Source organism: Ctenopharyngodon idella, chromosome 16, assembly GCF_019924925.1.
Source record: "Ctenopharyngodon idella isolate HZGC_01 chromosome 16, HZGC01, whole genome shotgun sequence".
Taxonomy (NCBI): domain Eukaryota; kingdom Metazoa; phylum Chordata; class Actinopteri; order Cypriniformes; family Xenocyprididae; genus Ctenopharyngodon; species Ctenopharyngodon idella.
Window position 1 is genome coordinate 25,529,139 of NC_067235.1, and position 16,599 is coordinate 25,545,737.

General features: G+C 38.1%; 2 protein-coding genes across 3 annotated transcripts; both read right to left on the reverse strand.

The window, feature by feature from the left end:
* Positions 1-12: 12 nt before the first annotated feature.
* Positions 13-8,004, reverse strand: LOC127496681 (anionic trypsin-like). Of its 2 annotated transcripts, XM_051864357.1 has the most exons (6): positions 7,872-8,004; positions 3,640-5,664; positions 3,241-3,397; positions 2,299-2,558; positions 1,954-2,090; positions 13-1,861 (listed from the first exon to the last, which is right to left on the reverse strand). In XM_051864357.1, exons 4-6 carry the CDS (start codon positions 2,426-2,428, stop codon positions 1,712-1,714), a joined length of 417 nt encoding a protein of 138 aa, XP_051720317.1. In that variant the 5' UTR covers positions 2,429-2,558; positions 3,241-3,397; positions 3,640-5,664; positions 7,872-8,004; the 3' UTR covers positions 13-1,711. The 2 variants fall into 2 exon arrangements, with proteins under 2 accessions (XP_051720317.1, XP_051720316.1); XM_051864356.1 differs by lacking the exons at positions 13-1,861; positions 1,954-2,090; positions 2,299-2,558; positions 3,241-3,397 and having other exon boundaries at positions 3,731-5,664.
* Positions 7,664-15,046, reverse strand: si:ch211-261d7.6 (zinc finger protein 91). Its single transcript, XM_051864331.1, has 2 exons — positions 14,576-15,046; positions 7,664-13,279 (listed from the first exon to the last, which is right to left on the reverse strand). Exons 1-2 carry the CDS (start codon positions 14,925-14,927, stop codon positions 9,147-9,149), a joined length of 4,485 nt encoding a protein of 1,494 aa, XP_051720291.1. The 5' UTR covers positions 14,928-15,046; the 3' UTR covers positions 7,664-9,146.
* Between the last annotated feature and the right edge of the window lie 1,553 nt (positions 15,047-16,599).

Here is a 16,599-nt window from a genome sequence, read left to right on the forward strand (position 1 = left end):
ACAAAGCTTAAATAAAAACAAAAATGCTTTTACATCTTAAGTGAAGCACAACTTAAGACTGCAAGTTATGATTTACTTAACTGTGTATTCAACACAAGAGAAATTCTATGATTAATAGCACATGGTGTATTGACAATGCATTGACTCAACACATGAACAGCTTGAAAAGCTAAACCAGTAACAAGTAACAATTCTTAACAAGTTAACAGCAATAAAATAACTATATTTTGTAACAAAAAAGACCACTTTCAACAAACCAAGATTCTCGATTTACAGCACAAAAAAAAGACATGAACATGTCAAGATTGCAAAAAACAGAGATAAATGTTAGTGTCAAATTCCATTTCTTACTGAATTAAGGACTCGCAGATAACAGTGTCTAAAATACACCATTTTCAGATTAAGCGATAAAATACAAGGTATCCAAAGGAAAATAAGGCAGTATTGAGATTAAACCAACATCACCCAAGCCCTACAAAGATTATATTATTGCATTTTAAAGCCATCTAATAGACTTGGGTCTCATCAAGACTGACTTTGGTCACTGAAACATTAAGTTATTAAGTAAAGAGCAAGTCACACAAAATGCCATTAGTAATAAGCATACTGTGTATCAAACTTCCCCACTTGCATGCTTCATATAATGCATGTGAAGCTCAGACTCCCCAATGAAATGTGCACCACATTCAACACACTCCCAGTCCCCCTCAACTTCCTGTACTTGCAAATCATCTTCCTGTGCCTCATTTAAATGTTTTTGCTTTTCACCCGATGAGGAGTCAGATGAATCACTCTCAGGTAAAGTAGCATTTTTGGCATTGATTTTCTCATCACTGTCTTCTACCACTGGATCCTTTTTCTCTCGATTGAAGATCTCCATTTCTTCTAAAATGACTTTTTCCATAACTGACACTCTATTCTTTCCTCTAAAACCAGTGTCCTTCCTCCTGAGGGGAACATCTTCTCCTTCTTTAAAGACCTCCAGGTGTTTCTTCCGATGGGTAATTAGATTTCCTAATTGCGAGAACCTCTTGTGGCAAAGATCACATGTGTAAGGCCTGGCACCAGTGTGAATGTTGTAATGGTACCGAAGTTCGGCTGGAACCCGAAAGGACTTCTGGCAGATGTTGCATGTGTGTTTTTTGTTGTCATGGCCACGCAAGTGTCTTTCCAATCCCTCTGAATTTCTGAAACCTTTAGTACATGTATCACACCAGAAGGACCTCTGCTTGTGCATTTCCTGATGGTTCACGAATGCCACAGCAGAGGCAAAAGATTTATCAATATCCCCCCATGGATATTGACATGCATGGCTGAACCCAGCTCCACCTGTATAGATCTGCTATGGATCATTTTTATATATCCTATTTGTGCAGCAGCAGTATGCCTTGTCTTGCATACACACAGCAGCATATAAGCATATGTACTGGCAGTAGCAAGTTCCTGTACTTGCTCTGCAGCAGCAATAATCAACAGCAGCTGCAATTCAGCAGCAGAAGCATAGCAGATCTGTTCCGCCGAGACCAAATATATTAACATTGTCATATCCATTATTATGCTAAAAATCTTCAGAGTTGTCATGACAGAAATACTATATCCATATAAAACAAATAGACAGAAACACTTTTATTTGTTCAAAGCTGAATTTAATCACAGATATTTCAGAAAAAAATATTTGTAATCAAAAGGTCCAGCTCAACTGGACAAACAGTTAATTGTTAGCTATGGTGGACTTGACCCAGTCAGCGTAGCGGCAAACCTCAACATAAACCCCAGGATAGCCAGGCTGAGCACAGCGATAACCCCAGGAAACAACTCCTCGCAGTTCCCCATTGCACACCACAGGACCGCCAGAATCAACCTGAGAATAATTTAGAAAAAGAAAAGAAGAAAATTGTGATTTTGTATTAAACTATTTAACAGACATAAAAAAGACGACTGTCAATGACATACCTGACATGAGTCTTTGCCTCCCTCCATGAATCCAGCACAGAACATGTTTTCAGTTATTTGCCATCCATATGCACCCTCACACTGCGACCTTGACAGTACAGGCAAATTCAAACACTGCAGCACAGAAGCATAGTCAACTGGAAAAAGAGTATAAGAACAGAAAGAGTCATACACAGACCAACAGTCTGTCTGGAACACAAACAGAGTGATACAATAGTTCTAGCGATGATGGACGACATATCATTGCCTTTGGATCAAATATCATATACTGCCACTCAATCAATCGAATTTAAAGATTGGAACTGTTTTATAACACAAAAGATTTTCATTACTAAGCCATCTCACCTCCAGTAGTGATCTGATTGCCCCATCCAGAAACCAAGCACTGCTCCCCTGCAGAAGAGCAACTGGTCGCCAGAGAGATTGGCTGCACATACTGGTTAAAGATGGCAGGCTCCTTCAGCTTGATCAGCATGAAATAATTGTTATATGTAAAATCATTGTATTTCGGGTGAGGAATCACTTTCTCTGCCCCGATCCTCTGCTCTGTGCCTTCTTCAATGTACACATTGTGCTCTCCCAGGTGGACAGTAAGACGAGAAGCTCTATTTGACAAGGAACTCAACATGTTTTTATCAGCAAAATTGCCTACTTAATATGGATTGATTAATGTACTCTCATCTTTATTACAGAATTAAATGTGTAACTTTTTTTTCTCAGAAATCTGCATCTGTTACATTTACCATCATCATTTTCAGTGTATACATTCACAATGCACATATTAACATGCAACTGCTATTAGTTGTTATTAAAAAGTTGCTGATGAAGTTCAACATAAAAAGTGGTGTTGGGTTAGTTACTCTAAAAGAAGAAATTAATCACTAGCTACTAATTACATCTTCGACAGTGTAATTAGATAACTGTACTAATTACTCTCTTTAAAAAAATATTGCATGATACGGGATTTAAAATAATAATTAATACTAATTACTCTAAATCCCATATCAACCTTGACCAGTTCAACAGTACAAAGATAGACATGAAAGATAATGATAGACTAGATAACGAAATGTACATTTTGACATTAGACAATAACTTTTGATGTTACATTGTTTTATACAGAATTGTTCTAGTCTATATTTAATGCAATTACATCATAACTGTAATTAAAATACAAAAACATTAAGAGTAATCCCTTGCTTTTTCAAGGGAAAAGTTTTTAAATTATAGTAATTAATTTCTTAGTAATGCATTACACTCAACACTGAAAATGTATGATTTACTCACGAAACGTAGCAATGAGCAGCAGAAACAACCCATCTTTCATTAATCAGAGATGCTCCACACCAGCGTTCCCCATTACTATAAGTAAGGTAGACTTGCCAGGGCTGGGAGTTGGGTGAACATTCATAACCTCCAATGATTTTATCACCTGCACTGCAAGCTTCATAAAAAGAGATTAATTGTTCACAAAGTGCGCAAAATAAAGCAATCCAAAACACTGTTTAAAGCTTGTTGTGTCTTTTGTAACTGATTGCTTGAAATGATGTTTCAAACAATCATATTTGCTGTTTTATCTGATCGATCAACATTTAAGTCTCATATTAATCTTAAACACAAAGGAATCTTACAGGTCATTGTGTAGGCAGAAACTAACAATTGACATAATAAGAGAGCTCTACATACCCACAGCCACAGCCAGCAAAGCAAACACTAGACTTCATTGCAGAGGAATGAATCAAAACTTTAGAGAGCAGACTTCAGCAATGTTCAAGAATCATTTTAAAGGATTTATTTAACACTGATATCTACAGATCAACCAATAAGATCAGAGCAAATGATTCATAAGTGAAAATAAGCACCTGGGACAACAGTTGTAACAGTTCTTATCACACTGTTTTCCATAAGCATGATAAAGCAAGGTACATGCAATTACAAAGCTTAAATAAAAACAAAAATGCTTTTACATCTTAAGTGAAGCACAACTTAAGACTGCAAGTTATGATTTACTTAACTGTGTATTCAACACAAGAGAAATTCTATGATTAATAGCACATGGTGTATTGACAATGCATTGACTCAACACATGAACAGCTTGAAAAGCTAAACCAGTAACAAGTAACAATTCTTAACAAGTTAACAGCAATAAAATAACTATGTTTTGTAACAAAAAAGACCACTTTCAACAAACCAAGATTCTCGATTCACAGCGCAAAAAAGACATGAACATGTCAAGATTGCAAAAAACAGAGATAAATGTTAGTGTCAAATTCCATTTCTTACTAAATTAAGGACTCGCAGATAACAGTGTCTAAAATACACCATTTTCAGATTAAGCGATAAAATACAAGGTATCCAAAGGAAAATAAGGCAATATTGAGATTAAACCAACATCACCCAAGCCCTACAAAGATTATATTATTGCATTTTAAAGCCATCTAATAGACTTGGGTCTCATCAAGACTGACTTTGGTCACTGAAACATTGAGTTATTGAGTAAAGAGCAAGTCACACAAAATGCCATTAATAATAAGCATACTGTGTATCAAACTTCCCCACTTGCATGCTTCATATAATGCATGTGAAGCTCAGATTCCCCAATGAAATGTGCACCACATTCAACACACTCCCAGTCCCCCAAAACTTCCTGTGCCTCATTTAAATGTTTTTGTTTTTCATCCGATGAGGAGTCAGATGAATCACTCTCAGGAAAAGTAGCATTTTTGGCATTGATTTTCTCACCGTCTTCTACCACTGGATCCTTTTTCTCTCGATTGAAGATCTTCATTTCTCCTAAAACGACTTTTTCCATAACTGACACTCTATTCTTTCCTCTAAAACCAGTGTCCTTCCTCCCGAGGGGAACATCTTCTCCTTTTTTAAAGACCTCCAGGTGTTTCTTCCGATGTGTAATTAGATTTCCTAATTGCGAGAACCTCTTGTGGCAAAGATCACATGTGTAAGGCCTGGCACCGGTGTGAATGTTGTAATGGTACCGAAGTTCGGCTGGAACCCGAAAGGACTTCTGGCAGATGTTGCATGTGTGTTTTTTGTTGTCATGGCCACGCAAGTGTCTTTCCAATCCCTCTGAATTTCTGAAACCTTTAGTACATGTATCACACCAGAAGGGCCTCTGCTTGTGCATTTCCTGATGGTTCACGAATGCCACAGCCGAGGCAAAAGATTTATTACACCGTTCACAGTGAAGGACAGATGGCTCTTCAGGAACACACTTTTTGCTTAATTTTAGATGAAGTGTGAGAGAGAATGGACGTTTGAATGTTTTCTTACATGTTTTACAGCAGATTTCAGGCTGTTGGTCTTTTGAAGTTATGTGCAGTTTCTGGTGATTTCTGAAAGACTCAAGGTAGGAATAGACCTTTCCGCAGACATCGCAGGCGTAGACTTTATTTGCCTTTGCGAATACAGGCTTTTCATCCTCTGACACCATAGCAACACTAGAACAGGAGGTGAAGATCTCAGATGGTTTTAACTGACAAGAACCATCAAGGGATTCATCTTTGTCTGTTTCTTTCACTTTTATCTTTTTTGTAACATATCCCAGGCCATTGTCATTTCCATTAGAGACAGATTGCACATGTCTTTTCTTGTTTCGTCTCTTTTGTTTTACATGTTCACTAAGATGAATTCTAAAGGCCTCCCAGCGAGTGAACTGCTGCCCACAGTCCTGACATCTCATGCTGTGATTCACTGGAGAAGGGAGAAAGTTTCATGTCAGTAAAACATGACATTGATATCAATAAATGAGAAAAACAAATTTTCAAAGTCTACTCCAACATTTACTTATGTTTCATGATTTATTGTAATCTTATTACAAGGGTCAATGAAACACTAGCATACCTTTTACTGCATACATAATACTGCCTAGTATACAACCCGAATTCTGGAAATGTTGCGATGTTTTTTTAAAATTGAATAAAATGAAAACTAAAAGACTTTCAAATCACATGAGCCAATATTTTATTCACAATAGAACATAGATAACATAAATGTTTAAAGGGAGAAATTTTATACTTTTATCCACTAAATGAGCTCATTTCAAATTTGATGCCTGCTACAGGTCTCAAAAAAGTTGGCACGGGGGCAACAAATGGCTGAAAAAGCAAGACATTTTGAAAAGATTCAGCTGGGAGAACATCAAGCAGCTAATTAAGTTAATTGATATCAGGTCTGTAACATGATTAGCTATAAAAGGGATGTCTTAGAGAGTCAGAGTCTCTCAGAAGATGGGCAATCTGTGAAAGAGTGCATAAAAAGATTGTGGAATACTTTAAAAACAATGTTCCTCAACGTCAAATTGCAAAGGATTTGCAAATCTCATCATCTACAGTACTTAACATTATCAAAAGATTCAGAGGAACTGGAGAAATCTCTGTGCGTAAGGGACAAGGCCGAAGACCTTTATTGGATGCCTGTGGTCTTCGGGCCCTCAGACGACACTGCATCACTCATCGGCATGATTGTGTCAATGACATTACTAAATGGGCCCAGGAATACTTCCAGAAACCACTGTCGGTAAACACAATCCGCTGTGCCATCTGCAGATGCCAACTAAAGCTCTATCATGCAAAAAGGAAGCCATATGTGAACATGGTCCAGAAGCGCCGTCGTGTCCTGTGGGCCAAGGCTCATCTAAAATGGACTGTTTCAAAGTGGAAAAGTGTTCTATGGTCAGACAAATCCAAATTTGACATTCTTGTTGGAAATCACGGACGCCGTGTCCTCCGGGCTAAAGAGGAGGGAGACCTTCCAGCGTGTTATCAGCGTTCAGTTCAAAAGCCAGCATCTCTGATGGTATGGGCAGCTTGCATTTTTTGGAAGGCACTACAAATGTTAAAAGGTATATAAAGGTTTGAGAGCAACATATGCTCCCCTCCAGGTGATGTCTATTTCAGGGAAGGCCTTGTGTATTTCAGCAGGACAGTGCAAAACCACATACTGCAGCTATTACAACAGCATGGCTTCATCGCAGAAGAGTCCGGGTGCTGAATTGCACCTATAAAGAACATTTGGTGCACCATTAAATGAAACATACGTCAAAGACGACCATGAACTCTTCAGCAGTTGGAAACCTTTATCAGGCAAAAATGGGACCAATGTCCAATGGGAGCCAGATGTCTTCACACTGTTTTGAAAAGAAGAGGAGATCCTACACCATGGTAAACATGCCCCTGTCCCAACTATTTTGAGACCTGTAGCAGGCATCAAATTTGAAATGAGCTCATTTTGTGCATAAAATCATAAAATTTCTCAGTTTAAACATTTGTTATGTTATTTATGTTCTATTGTGAATAAAATATTGGCTCATGTGATTCGAAAGTCTTTTAGTTTTCATTTTATTCAAATTTAAAAAGCGTCCCAACATTTCCAGAATTCGAGTTGTACATTAAAAATAATAATTACTAAGTTTTAGGGACATTATAACATGTTATAAAGTGTATTTCAGCATGTGGCTTCTAGTGGCTTCACAAATACATTAACATTTTTGGATTTAGTTGTTGTAAAAATGGCAGTTAAGAATTTGTTACACTGGAAATGGAAGGTCAATTTGAATACAATGTAGAATACACTATTACATGCAGTGTTCTTTTTGAAAACAGCATATTTGGCAAAATGTTTAAGGGTCATCCAGGTGTCTGAAAAATGGTACTAGTATGGTAGGATGTTTTTAGAATCACACACTACATAATACACACATTAGGGTTTTTATTAGCCAGCTACAGCAAATAGTTGCATCATAAATTCCATTCAATAAAACGTAAATGTAAACGTAGTAAAAGAAACTATTATTATTAGTATACTTTTCCAGTGATATCATTCAAAGAGTACCTTTCCCCCCCCCAAAACAAGCCACCTCAAGGAAAAAAAAGCATGATAAATGCAAAAATTTGTCATACCATTCAATGATACTGTACCACCAAATCGATCCATTTAACAACCACGGCACCACTGTAAAGTTAATAGCAGCCAACATATCTGCTACATATTATTAAAAGTTGGAGAAGAGAGATTAAACAGGCTATGGCTACGTGAACATCTAAAAAGGCAAAATAAGACAGTTTCCACAGAAATCATGACCAATGAATCAACTTTATAAGGAAATTACAGGAGGTCCTTTATTAACAAACCAACCATAAACCTTCACACTCACCGTCCAGTCAAGACAACAAAATGGAATGTTAATATATTTGTTCAATTTAACATCACAAGGTGATTCAGTTGTTTAAATCATTTGCCATTTTCTTTATGATTCTTTAAGATCATGCCATTCCTACACAAAAATCCCTGCCTCTACTGAGCATTTTACATCTTATTCATACATTTTTAATGTCATTAACATGACTTCAGGGCAATTACACAAGGAATGTATGACATTATATTTAGAAAGGAAATAAATGTCTGTAAGCTCACAACATTTTCAAGAGAAACATTAAACCCCAAATGTTTTTCAAAAGATGACATTTTTTAATTTTAAAAATGCTAACCAAAACCTTAATGCAACAGAAATGTGGTTTACACTGCAAAAATGGTGATGTCAAAATAGCAATAAAGAAACAATGACACTGGCAATAACTGATGCTGTACAAATCAAAGTCTAGCATGACCACACATGAGACTTAAGCTGTAATGCTAACAAAAAGGATCTTCAAGCACCTTTTATCCAACAAACACCTTGGTGGTTTAAATTAAATACTCTTTAAAAGTACAAGCCAGGTGATAGAAATCAACAGAGACACTAAACTGAGCAGTCAAAAAAAAAAAAAAAAAAAAAAGGGAAAATAAATCTTTTAAAAACCCCTAAATAGACTGAAAAGCATCAAAGTGATGCTCTTTTGGAAAACTTGCAGAGATCTAATGATAATTTTAAAGGGAATCAGAAAAATTTTACAGCTTTTATGCAAGTAATTACAACACACTATTTGGATTAGAGGACATCTGTCATAATGCTCTGAAATTAGCAGACAACATTCTTTCTCTTTACAACAATTTCAGCAAAAATGTAGAATTTAAAAGCTGAAAGTGGCATTTTCCTTCCTCTGTTCTTTTACTGTATACTAACACTCACAGCAGGTAACAAAACTCTTGAATCAAGTACTAAATTAAACCAGTGCAGATGCAGTAAACAATGTACCAGATACCAATATCCATCTTCATGCATTTTTTCACAAATATTAGAACCCACGTGCATGTTCAATATAATGCTGATGCAGTTCTGTTTCCTGTTTGAAGGAAATGCCACACTCAATGCAAGTCAGGTTCTCAGTGCCTCTTACTTCTGAAGCTGAGCTACTGTCTTTTAGCTCTTTAGCACCCAAGCACTCCTGATGGTGGTCGATAAGATTTCTGATATCACTAAATGTCTGTGAACACAAAGAACAATGGTACGGCTCCTCATTTTTGTGAAGAGTCTGGTGCTGCTGCAACGCACGGGGTGACAAGAACGTTTTTCCACAGTGCTGACACTTATGGGTATTCGCTTGTGGACTTACAAGGGCTACAGGCAGCTTGACTATAGACTCTGATCTGTGTGATAAAGCCTGCTGGTTGTCTGAAGGTCCAGGTTCCAGGGAAGCACTCAGTCTGTATCGCAGTTCAGTTGGGAGACGCCGACGTACTTCGTTGTGCCATGCGAGATGCTGCTGCAGCTGGTTTTCAGTCCAGTAACCACGGCAGCAAAGAGCGCAGCAGTGCGGACGAGTTTTCGCCACCTCCTTATGAGCGTTTAACTGCTCCTCACTGGGAAACGCTTTAGCACATTTATCGCATTTGAAAAAACATTTGGTAAGTTCAAAATTTCGACTGTGCTGTACGGGATCTTCCTCCGTAGATGGTTTCAGCTCTTTCTTATTGGACGTTTTACGAAGGGACCCTTCAGAAGCAAAGGGCTTTGCATATGCAGAGCGCTCTTCTATAGACGCAGTGGGACGTTCATTAACCTTGTGGTGTTTCTGCCATTTGTGCGCACGAAGGCCACGTATGTTCAAGAAGCTCTTAGCGCAGTGGGAGCACTGATGGTGTTGTACCTTAGTCTTCTCTAGTTTGGCAACATCCATTTTGGATGTGTACAATTGTTTGATGGGTGGACCCGACTCTTCTGTAGAGAGGATTTCAGAATGTAGTTTCTCAGTCTCAGTAGGCTTGCTGTGATGGTCTGCAAAGTGAGTTGTTAGAAGAGACCCACTTGAGAAAGACATCTGACAGGCTGGACAGGTAAAAACACCATTTGATTCAGGAACTTCGTGCCCTTTTTGGGGTTGAGCGTCCATGGAAGGGTGATGTAGTTGATGCCGGCGAAGAACACAAAGGTAGAAGAATCCTTTCCCGCATAAATTGCATAAATAAGGTCCACCATCCACACTTTTCTTTGAGCGTATCTTATTGGTCTTTGAGAGAAATCTGGCAAATTTTTTGTCTTTGTGCCATCGCCTATGTGTGCCAAGAGCCGAATTGGTGCTAAAATATCTTCCACATTCAGCACAACCAAAAGACGATTTCGCCAAACACTTCTCTGGCTTTACTTTGCCAAGCTTCAACGGCTTTGCCGGACTGGATTTCAACTTTTTAGATTGGTGACCTTTACGATGAATTCGCTTGTGAAAATTTAGAGCACCAATTACTGAAAAGCTTCTGCTACAGTCTTGACATTTGTATTTCAAATTTGAAGTTAAAGGAGTTTTTTTCTCTTTTTTAGAATTAGCTGAATGAGAAGGGGCACTGAAATCTTCAGCTTTTTGGGAGGATACATCTTGCTCCTCTATCTCAATTACCCCACATTCCACATTGTCCTCTGGTTTTGAACAGTGCTTCTGATGATTTTGTAGTATCAACTCAGATGCAAAAAAAGAGTAGCATGTCGGGCATTGAGGTCGCTCAGACGAGTCAGAGTCCATCAAAGGAAGGCCAGTCTCAAAGCCATGACTTTTCATGTGAAACTGAAGGGCCATGGCACGGGAGAAAACTTTTTCACAGTCGGGACATTGGTAGGAGTTCTTTTTCAGCTGTTGGACTTGATAGTCAAAAGATTTGACAGCAGGTTGGAGACCTTGGGTATCATGGACAAGTTTGTGTTTAAGAAAACAAGCTAGCATGTGGTATGATTTGCCGCACACTTCGCATTTATGTTCTTGTTTTGGATTCAAAGGGTGCACTCTTCTATAACCACCCCTGCGACCCCTTTTCCTCCGTCGTATGTGACCGTTCTCAGTGTCGGCTATACCGGCGGGCCTCGTCTCAACATCTGCACACTCCGAGTGGTTTTGTTTGTGATGACAGAAAGCTCCCAAAGACCAAAAACCTTTACCACACTTTTTACAGTGATAAACTTTTGGGCCCAAAAGTGATTTGGTTGGGTTGAAATTCTTTGTCTTTTCATCTTTGGCACCGCCGCAGCAAACCTTCTGATGGTTGAACAGACCACTTGCGGTCGCATAGCTCCTGTCACACTGCAAGCAAGCAAAGGACTTCTTTTTTCTATTGTGATGCTGTTGGTGAGAATGCAATGCAGACAGTCGGGAAAAACACATCCCACACTCTTCACATTTAATATTGTTCTTCTGCAGATTTTCAAGTTGGTATGAAATAGACTTGTACGCTACTTTATCCTCATGCTTTCCCATGTGAAAACAATGAGCACCCTTGGAGGCACTTTCATGGCCACAAACCTCGCAAGTTAAAAGTTCCTTCTTAGTTGGCGTCACTACGTCAAACTTCTGCCTCCTATCTGATTTTTTTCCCATGCGCCCCTTGTGCCAAAGTATGTGACAGCGCAAGGACAAAGCCTTGACAAACTTTCGATCACAGTGTGGACAATTATACTTTGCCTCTTGAGGACGGCGTTCTGCATTTATTAATGGTTCATCATTTAAATGCTCATAATCAATCTGTACAATTTTGACATCAATCTCTGGATTCAACTGCAGGGAGGAGGTGGATTCAGCTGTTTGACTCAAATTGAAGCCCAAATCATCTTTTTCCTCTTGGTCTGATTCACACACTAACTCAAGATCAGGATTTTGATCCTGAGAGGAACCGCTGTGGTTCTCATAATCATCTGAAGCTGTGATATGGACAACTTCATAATCAACATCTATGGCCTCATACTCTTCTACTGTGTCGGTGCAGTTGAAATCTTTCTTTTGAACTTGAGCATGTGAGATCTCTTTAGAATGAAAAACAACACTGTCAGCACTGTCATTCTGGTTTGTTTTTACTGTTTGAATGGCTGTGGTCATCTCAGTCTTCTTCTCAATGATGTCACCGAAGACATCAGAATGACAGAGCTGATGCGACTGCAGGGCGGATGCTCGCGAGAACCGACGACCACACTCTTGACACTCAAAAGCCTTCTTCTTGAGCTGAATAACTTGATGAAGGAATGATTTCGCTGGCAGCTCTTCACTGTGAGCCAATCGCTGATGCTTATTGTAAAAAGTGAGGGAGGTGAAGACCTTGCCGCACTCTGTACATTTATACGGCTGGCCATTGCAGCCAAGTTGTGCCCGTCTTTTATGCCAACGCTGATGGCACAACAGAGCCACAGAGCTAACGAAGGTCTTGCCACATTCAGAGCAAACGAACGGATGCTTAATTTCTTCCTTCACCTTCCCTTCCGAACAGCTGGTTGAGAATCTCTGGTGAGTATTGAGGCCACACATGGTGCGAAAAGATTTGCCACAGAAGCACTGAAAAACTTTTTGCTCATTCTCCTCCGTCTGTTCAGAGCTTGTGCCGTTGTCTTCAGTTTGATCTGGAGAGTCATTAAGTGACAAAGGTTTCTCAGTTTCGCAGCTTTTGGATTTCACCAGCTTTACTTCATGACAACGACGATGAGCGTCAAGAGCCGAAGCCCGAGAGTAACAGCGTCCACAGGTGGGGCACTGAAATGACTTTTTCTTTAGATGAGCAAGCTGATGAAAAACAGACTTTGAGGCCTGTTTATGTGAACGCTGATGGTTGAGACACTGACCAACAGTGGAAAAAGCTTTACCACAATCCTTGCATTCAAAAAGCTTCTGTCTTACTGCACCCTCACCAAAGCCGTCACCTATCCCCTGTTTAATGACTTGATTGCGATGCTTCAGTTGATGGGTGAAAAAGCCTTTCGAGCTTGAAAACTTCTGTCCACACAGAGCACAGAACAACGTTCTTCGGCCTCCGTCGGTCGAGATGAGCAGGTCATCCCACTGCGAATCTGTGTCCAGGCAGACTATGGGACCATCATGGATATGCTCGCTGCGATGCTCTAGGTAAGCCTCCTTGTTCCCAAATGCCTCACTGCAATCCTCACAGCGAAATGGCCAATCCCCTAAAAATAGAAAGGGGAAAATGGGAGGTCAGGGCGAGTCCTGTGGCCAGAGGAGAGAGAAAAATAAAAAATATATAGAGCCAACAAATAAAATTGAGAAGCCCCCTTTACTCCAAATGTTCAAAGAAAATCATGAAGAAAAAAAAGCAATAACCTCATAATCTTAAAGTGGAAATAATTTATTAAGGAAATTTTTTAACAGTACAGATGAAAGGAATAGGATAACAAATCAGACAAAAAAAGGTTAATAATCTCAATTATTGCTTGTTGTAAAATAACCGTGAAGAGTGTGTATTGCAACCAACAGAAATAATTTATGCATTACAAATAATAAGGAAAAAAAACATTAATACAATCTACTGTTTCTTCTGCAACTTCAGTTTTTAATGTCAACTAGACTATAAAACATCCATAAAACTACAAAAATAAAGGTTAGAATGATTTCATTGATTACATTTTGCACAACTGTAAATTAAGACGATCTGGCTGGAGGTTTGTTGAAGAAACCTGTTGCCAGGTAACGACTGAACAATTCGGCTTCTAGTCCGAATAATTTGTTCCACCTTAAATGATATCGACCACATGGTCCAACAAGCCACATTGTTATGATATTAATAAAATATTCAAATACATTTAACAAACATTTTATATAGATAATTCATTCACCGGAAAATTGTTGCTTAAAACAATATTTCATTCGCCTTCAGTTATTCTTTATTCCATTTTGCACATGCGCAATTCAAAACTTGGGTAAAGACTGCCATCTACTGAAAAACAGCGATACTGCAATACAATTTAAGGTGGAGCAGATTTTATGAACGAGTGGTTGCCTACTACAATGACTGCACAGCTGGTTTGAAAATGACAAAGAATGTCTATTGGTGTAAGACGGAAATTTCACCATTGTGAAATGCCTGCCAAATCAGTCAACCTCTATATTAAGAAATAATGCAGCAAGCAGGACATGTTTAAACAAAAATAAATTCCTCATGGACATGCAGTACTGCTGCTGTTTTGTCATTCCCCATGACGACGCGTATCCGCTGGTGCAAATTAATCCAGCTGTTTTAGCGGAAAATATAAACCATAATAAGTAAGATGCACGTCTTTATTATGTACAATTATATGAAAATAAAATATGATGCAAAGGTTGTGTGTATATGATCGCACAGACTCTTAAAATGTGATTTTAGGTGACTTTAAATACCTGCTTGGTTTGTTTTCAAGGTAAAAGATAAATAGTAGCTAGGGACTAACTGATGGTTCGGTGTTGTCAACAACAAAAAAGTTGCTTACCTTCGGTACTTTCATCTCTCTCAGACGAGTCTGCTTTACTGGTAAACATATCAGCCAAATCTCCTTGATCTACCTCGTCCATATGTACAACTACACATTCATCTTCCTCCACTTGCTCTACTTTAATCTTCACTGGTGGAACTGCAACAACTTCGGCGTGGTCCTGGGCTTTCAATATAGGGCCACGGGGACATAATTCCATTTCTCCGTCCGTGTTTTTAGCATTACTGGCTTTGCTATTGCTCACTGGATCGATGTTTACTTCTTGGGCTGCACCTTTCTCATATTCAGAGGACAAGCTTTCATTACTTGATTGCAAACTGCAATCCGTTTCAGAATAAACCGCAGCCATAATGGCTCAGGCTTTCCTCGATAGGAAAGGCACAGCACTTTTCGCGGTAAAGGACAGTGTGTTGTTGTTGGGGGGAGGCAAACTCACGAACCCTACTATGGCGAAAGCTTAGCTCATGAATATTAATTAGGCTACGTTCCTTCTGGCTCCATGATGGTTGTTAGCACGCAACGTCTGCCTGAACAAATTTATTTGCCGCAGTATGATCATATAAGATATGGAATAATAGCATATAATAAGATGTGGCTAATACGATAATAATTTATAACATCTATTATATCTATTTTAAATAGACATTTAATATTAAGCCATTTAATAATGATAGAGATGTGAAAATGGGGCGGGGCTTAGCGGCCCGGACGTTGTTTATAATTTGTCGGGTCATGTGTCTATCGAAATTATAACCTTTTTTAACTTTTCATTCACTGGGTGCATTTTCAGTTAAGTGGTTACTATGTTTATCTGTGTCGACAGTGAAAAAACTTTGTCCATTTTTTTTTCATTATTAATTGTTATATAGAAATTCCAGGGGTGGATTTTCATGGAGGCTACGTGTGAATGTGGTATGAATAATTGGTACTAAAACAGTATAATTATCAACCATTTTAGTGTTTCGTATATAAGTATCTCCAAGAAGACTAAAACGTTATGAGATATGAATGTGGATCAATTGGGCAGGATGAATTTCAGGCCTACATGTGCATTCTACAATAACAAAGGAATCCAGTTCAAATTGGCCAGCAATGTAGGGGCACAGGGGTAAAGGCACATTCGACCTTATTCTCCTTAAACAACTAGAAGTAAAAAAAAAAAAAAAAAAAAAAAAAATACCTCAGCACTTTTCTTAACTACGCTTGACTATGCATGACACGTAGAAATTTGTCTGATCCTTACCGCAATCGCGGACAGCAATGCAAAGCTGATTAATCTAATCATGATTAGATTCAGATGATAAATATATATTAAGTTGGGTGCCCACCTTAGAGATAATTACCATATTTATAATGAAACAATAAATATTTAAAAATATGATATTAATCATATCATGTAATAAAATATATTTATTGTTACTACTGTACAGCTATATTAAATTATTATGGGATCTCCATCAATGCTTTCAAAATCTTTAATTTTGTAAAATAAACTTTGTTCCTGTATTTTAAAAATGAACATATTTTAATGACAGTATATTTATTGAACAAAAATAAAAGATATTATCAAAATAATCTGAAAATAGTACAAACATTGCTAAAGTGGTTGTTTTGAACAAGTATTAACTTAGATATTATTCAAAACATTACTTTAGCTAATGTATTTGTATATGGGGTAAAAGGCCTCAAACATTTGTAAGATCTTTCAACAAAACAAATCCCTTTTATGATTTATTTTCACACAAAATCTGTTGCTCCATCAATGTTCAATAAAAATATATATATTTCTGCAATCATACCCTATGGGAGTAGTGAAAAGCACATTTTTCTTAAGGTGTTCCTTTAGCCCTGTTGTACAGTGCTCTCTCTCTCTCTTTCTAATCTACAGTAGTCAACATTTGAAGTGGATCAAAACCTTTAATCAAAGTTGTCCTAAAACCTTCTTCTTAGGACAACTTTGATGAACTTTTTTGATCCACTTCAAATGTTGACTACTATGTTTAGTGTTTATACTTTATTCT

What these genes read in the sequence shown, in the direction of transcription:
- LOC127496681 (XM_051864356.1), bottom strand. Translation starts at nt 7,905, where the DNA reads ATGGATCGATTTGGTGGTACAGTATCATTGAATG. An exon ending in TGGTACAGTATCATTGAATG is followed by an intron (nt 5,665 to 7,871) that starts GTATGACAAATT and finishes TCCCTTCTCCAG; the next exon opens with TGAATCACAGCATGAGATGT.
- si:ch211-261d7.6 (XM_051864331.1), bottom strand. Translation starts at nt 14,927, where the DNA reads ATGGCTGCGGTTTATTCTGAAACGGATTGCAGTTTGCAATCAAGTAAT. An exon ending in GAGAGATGAAAGTACCGAAG is followed by an intron (nt 13,280 to 14,575) that starts GTAAGCAACTTT and finishes TTCTATTTTTAG; the next exon opens with GGGATTGGCCATTTCGCTGT.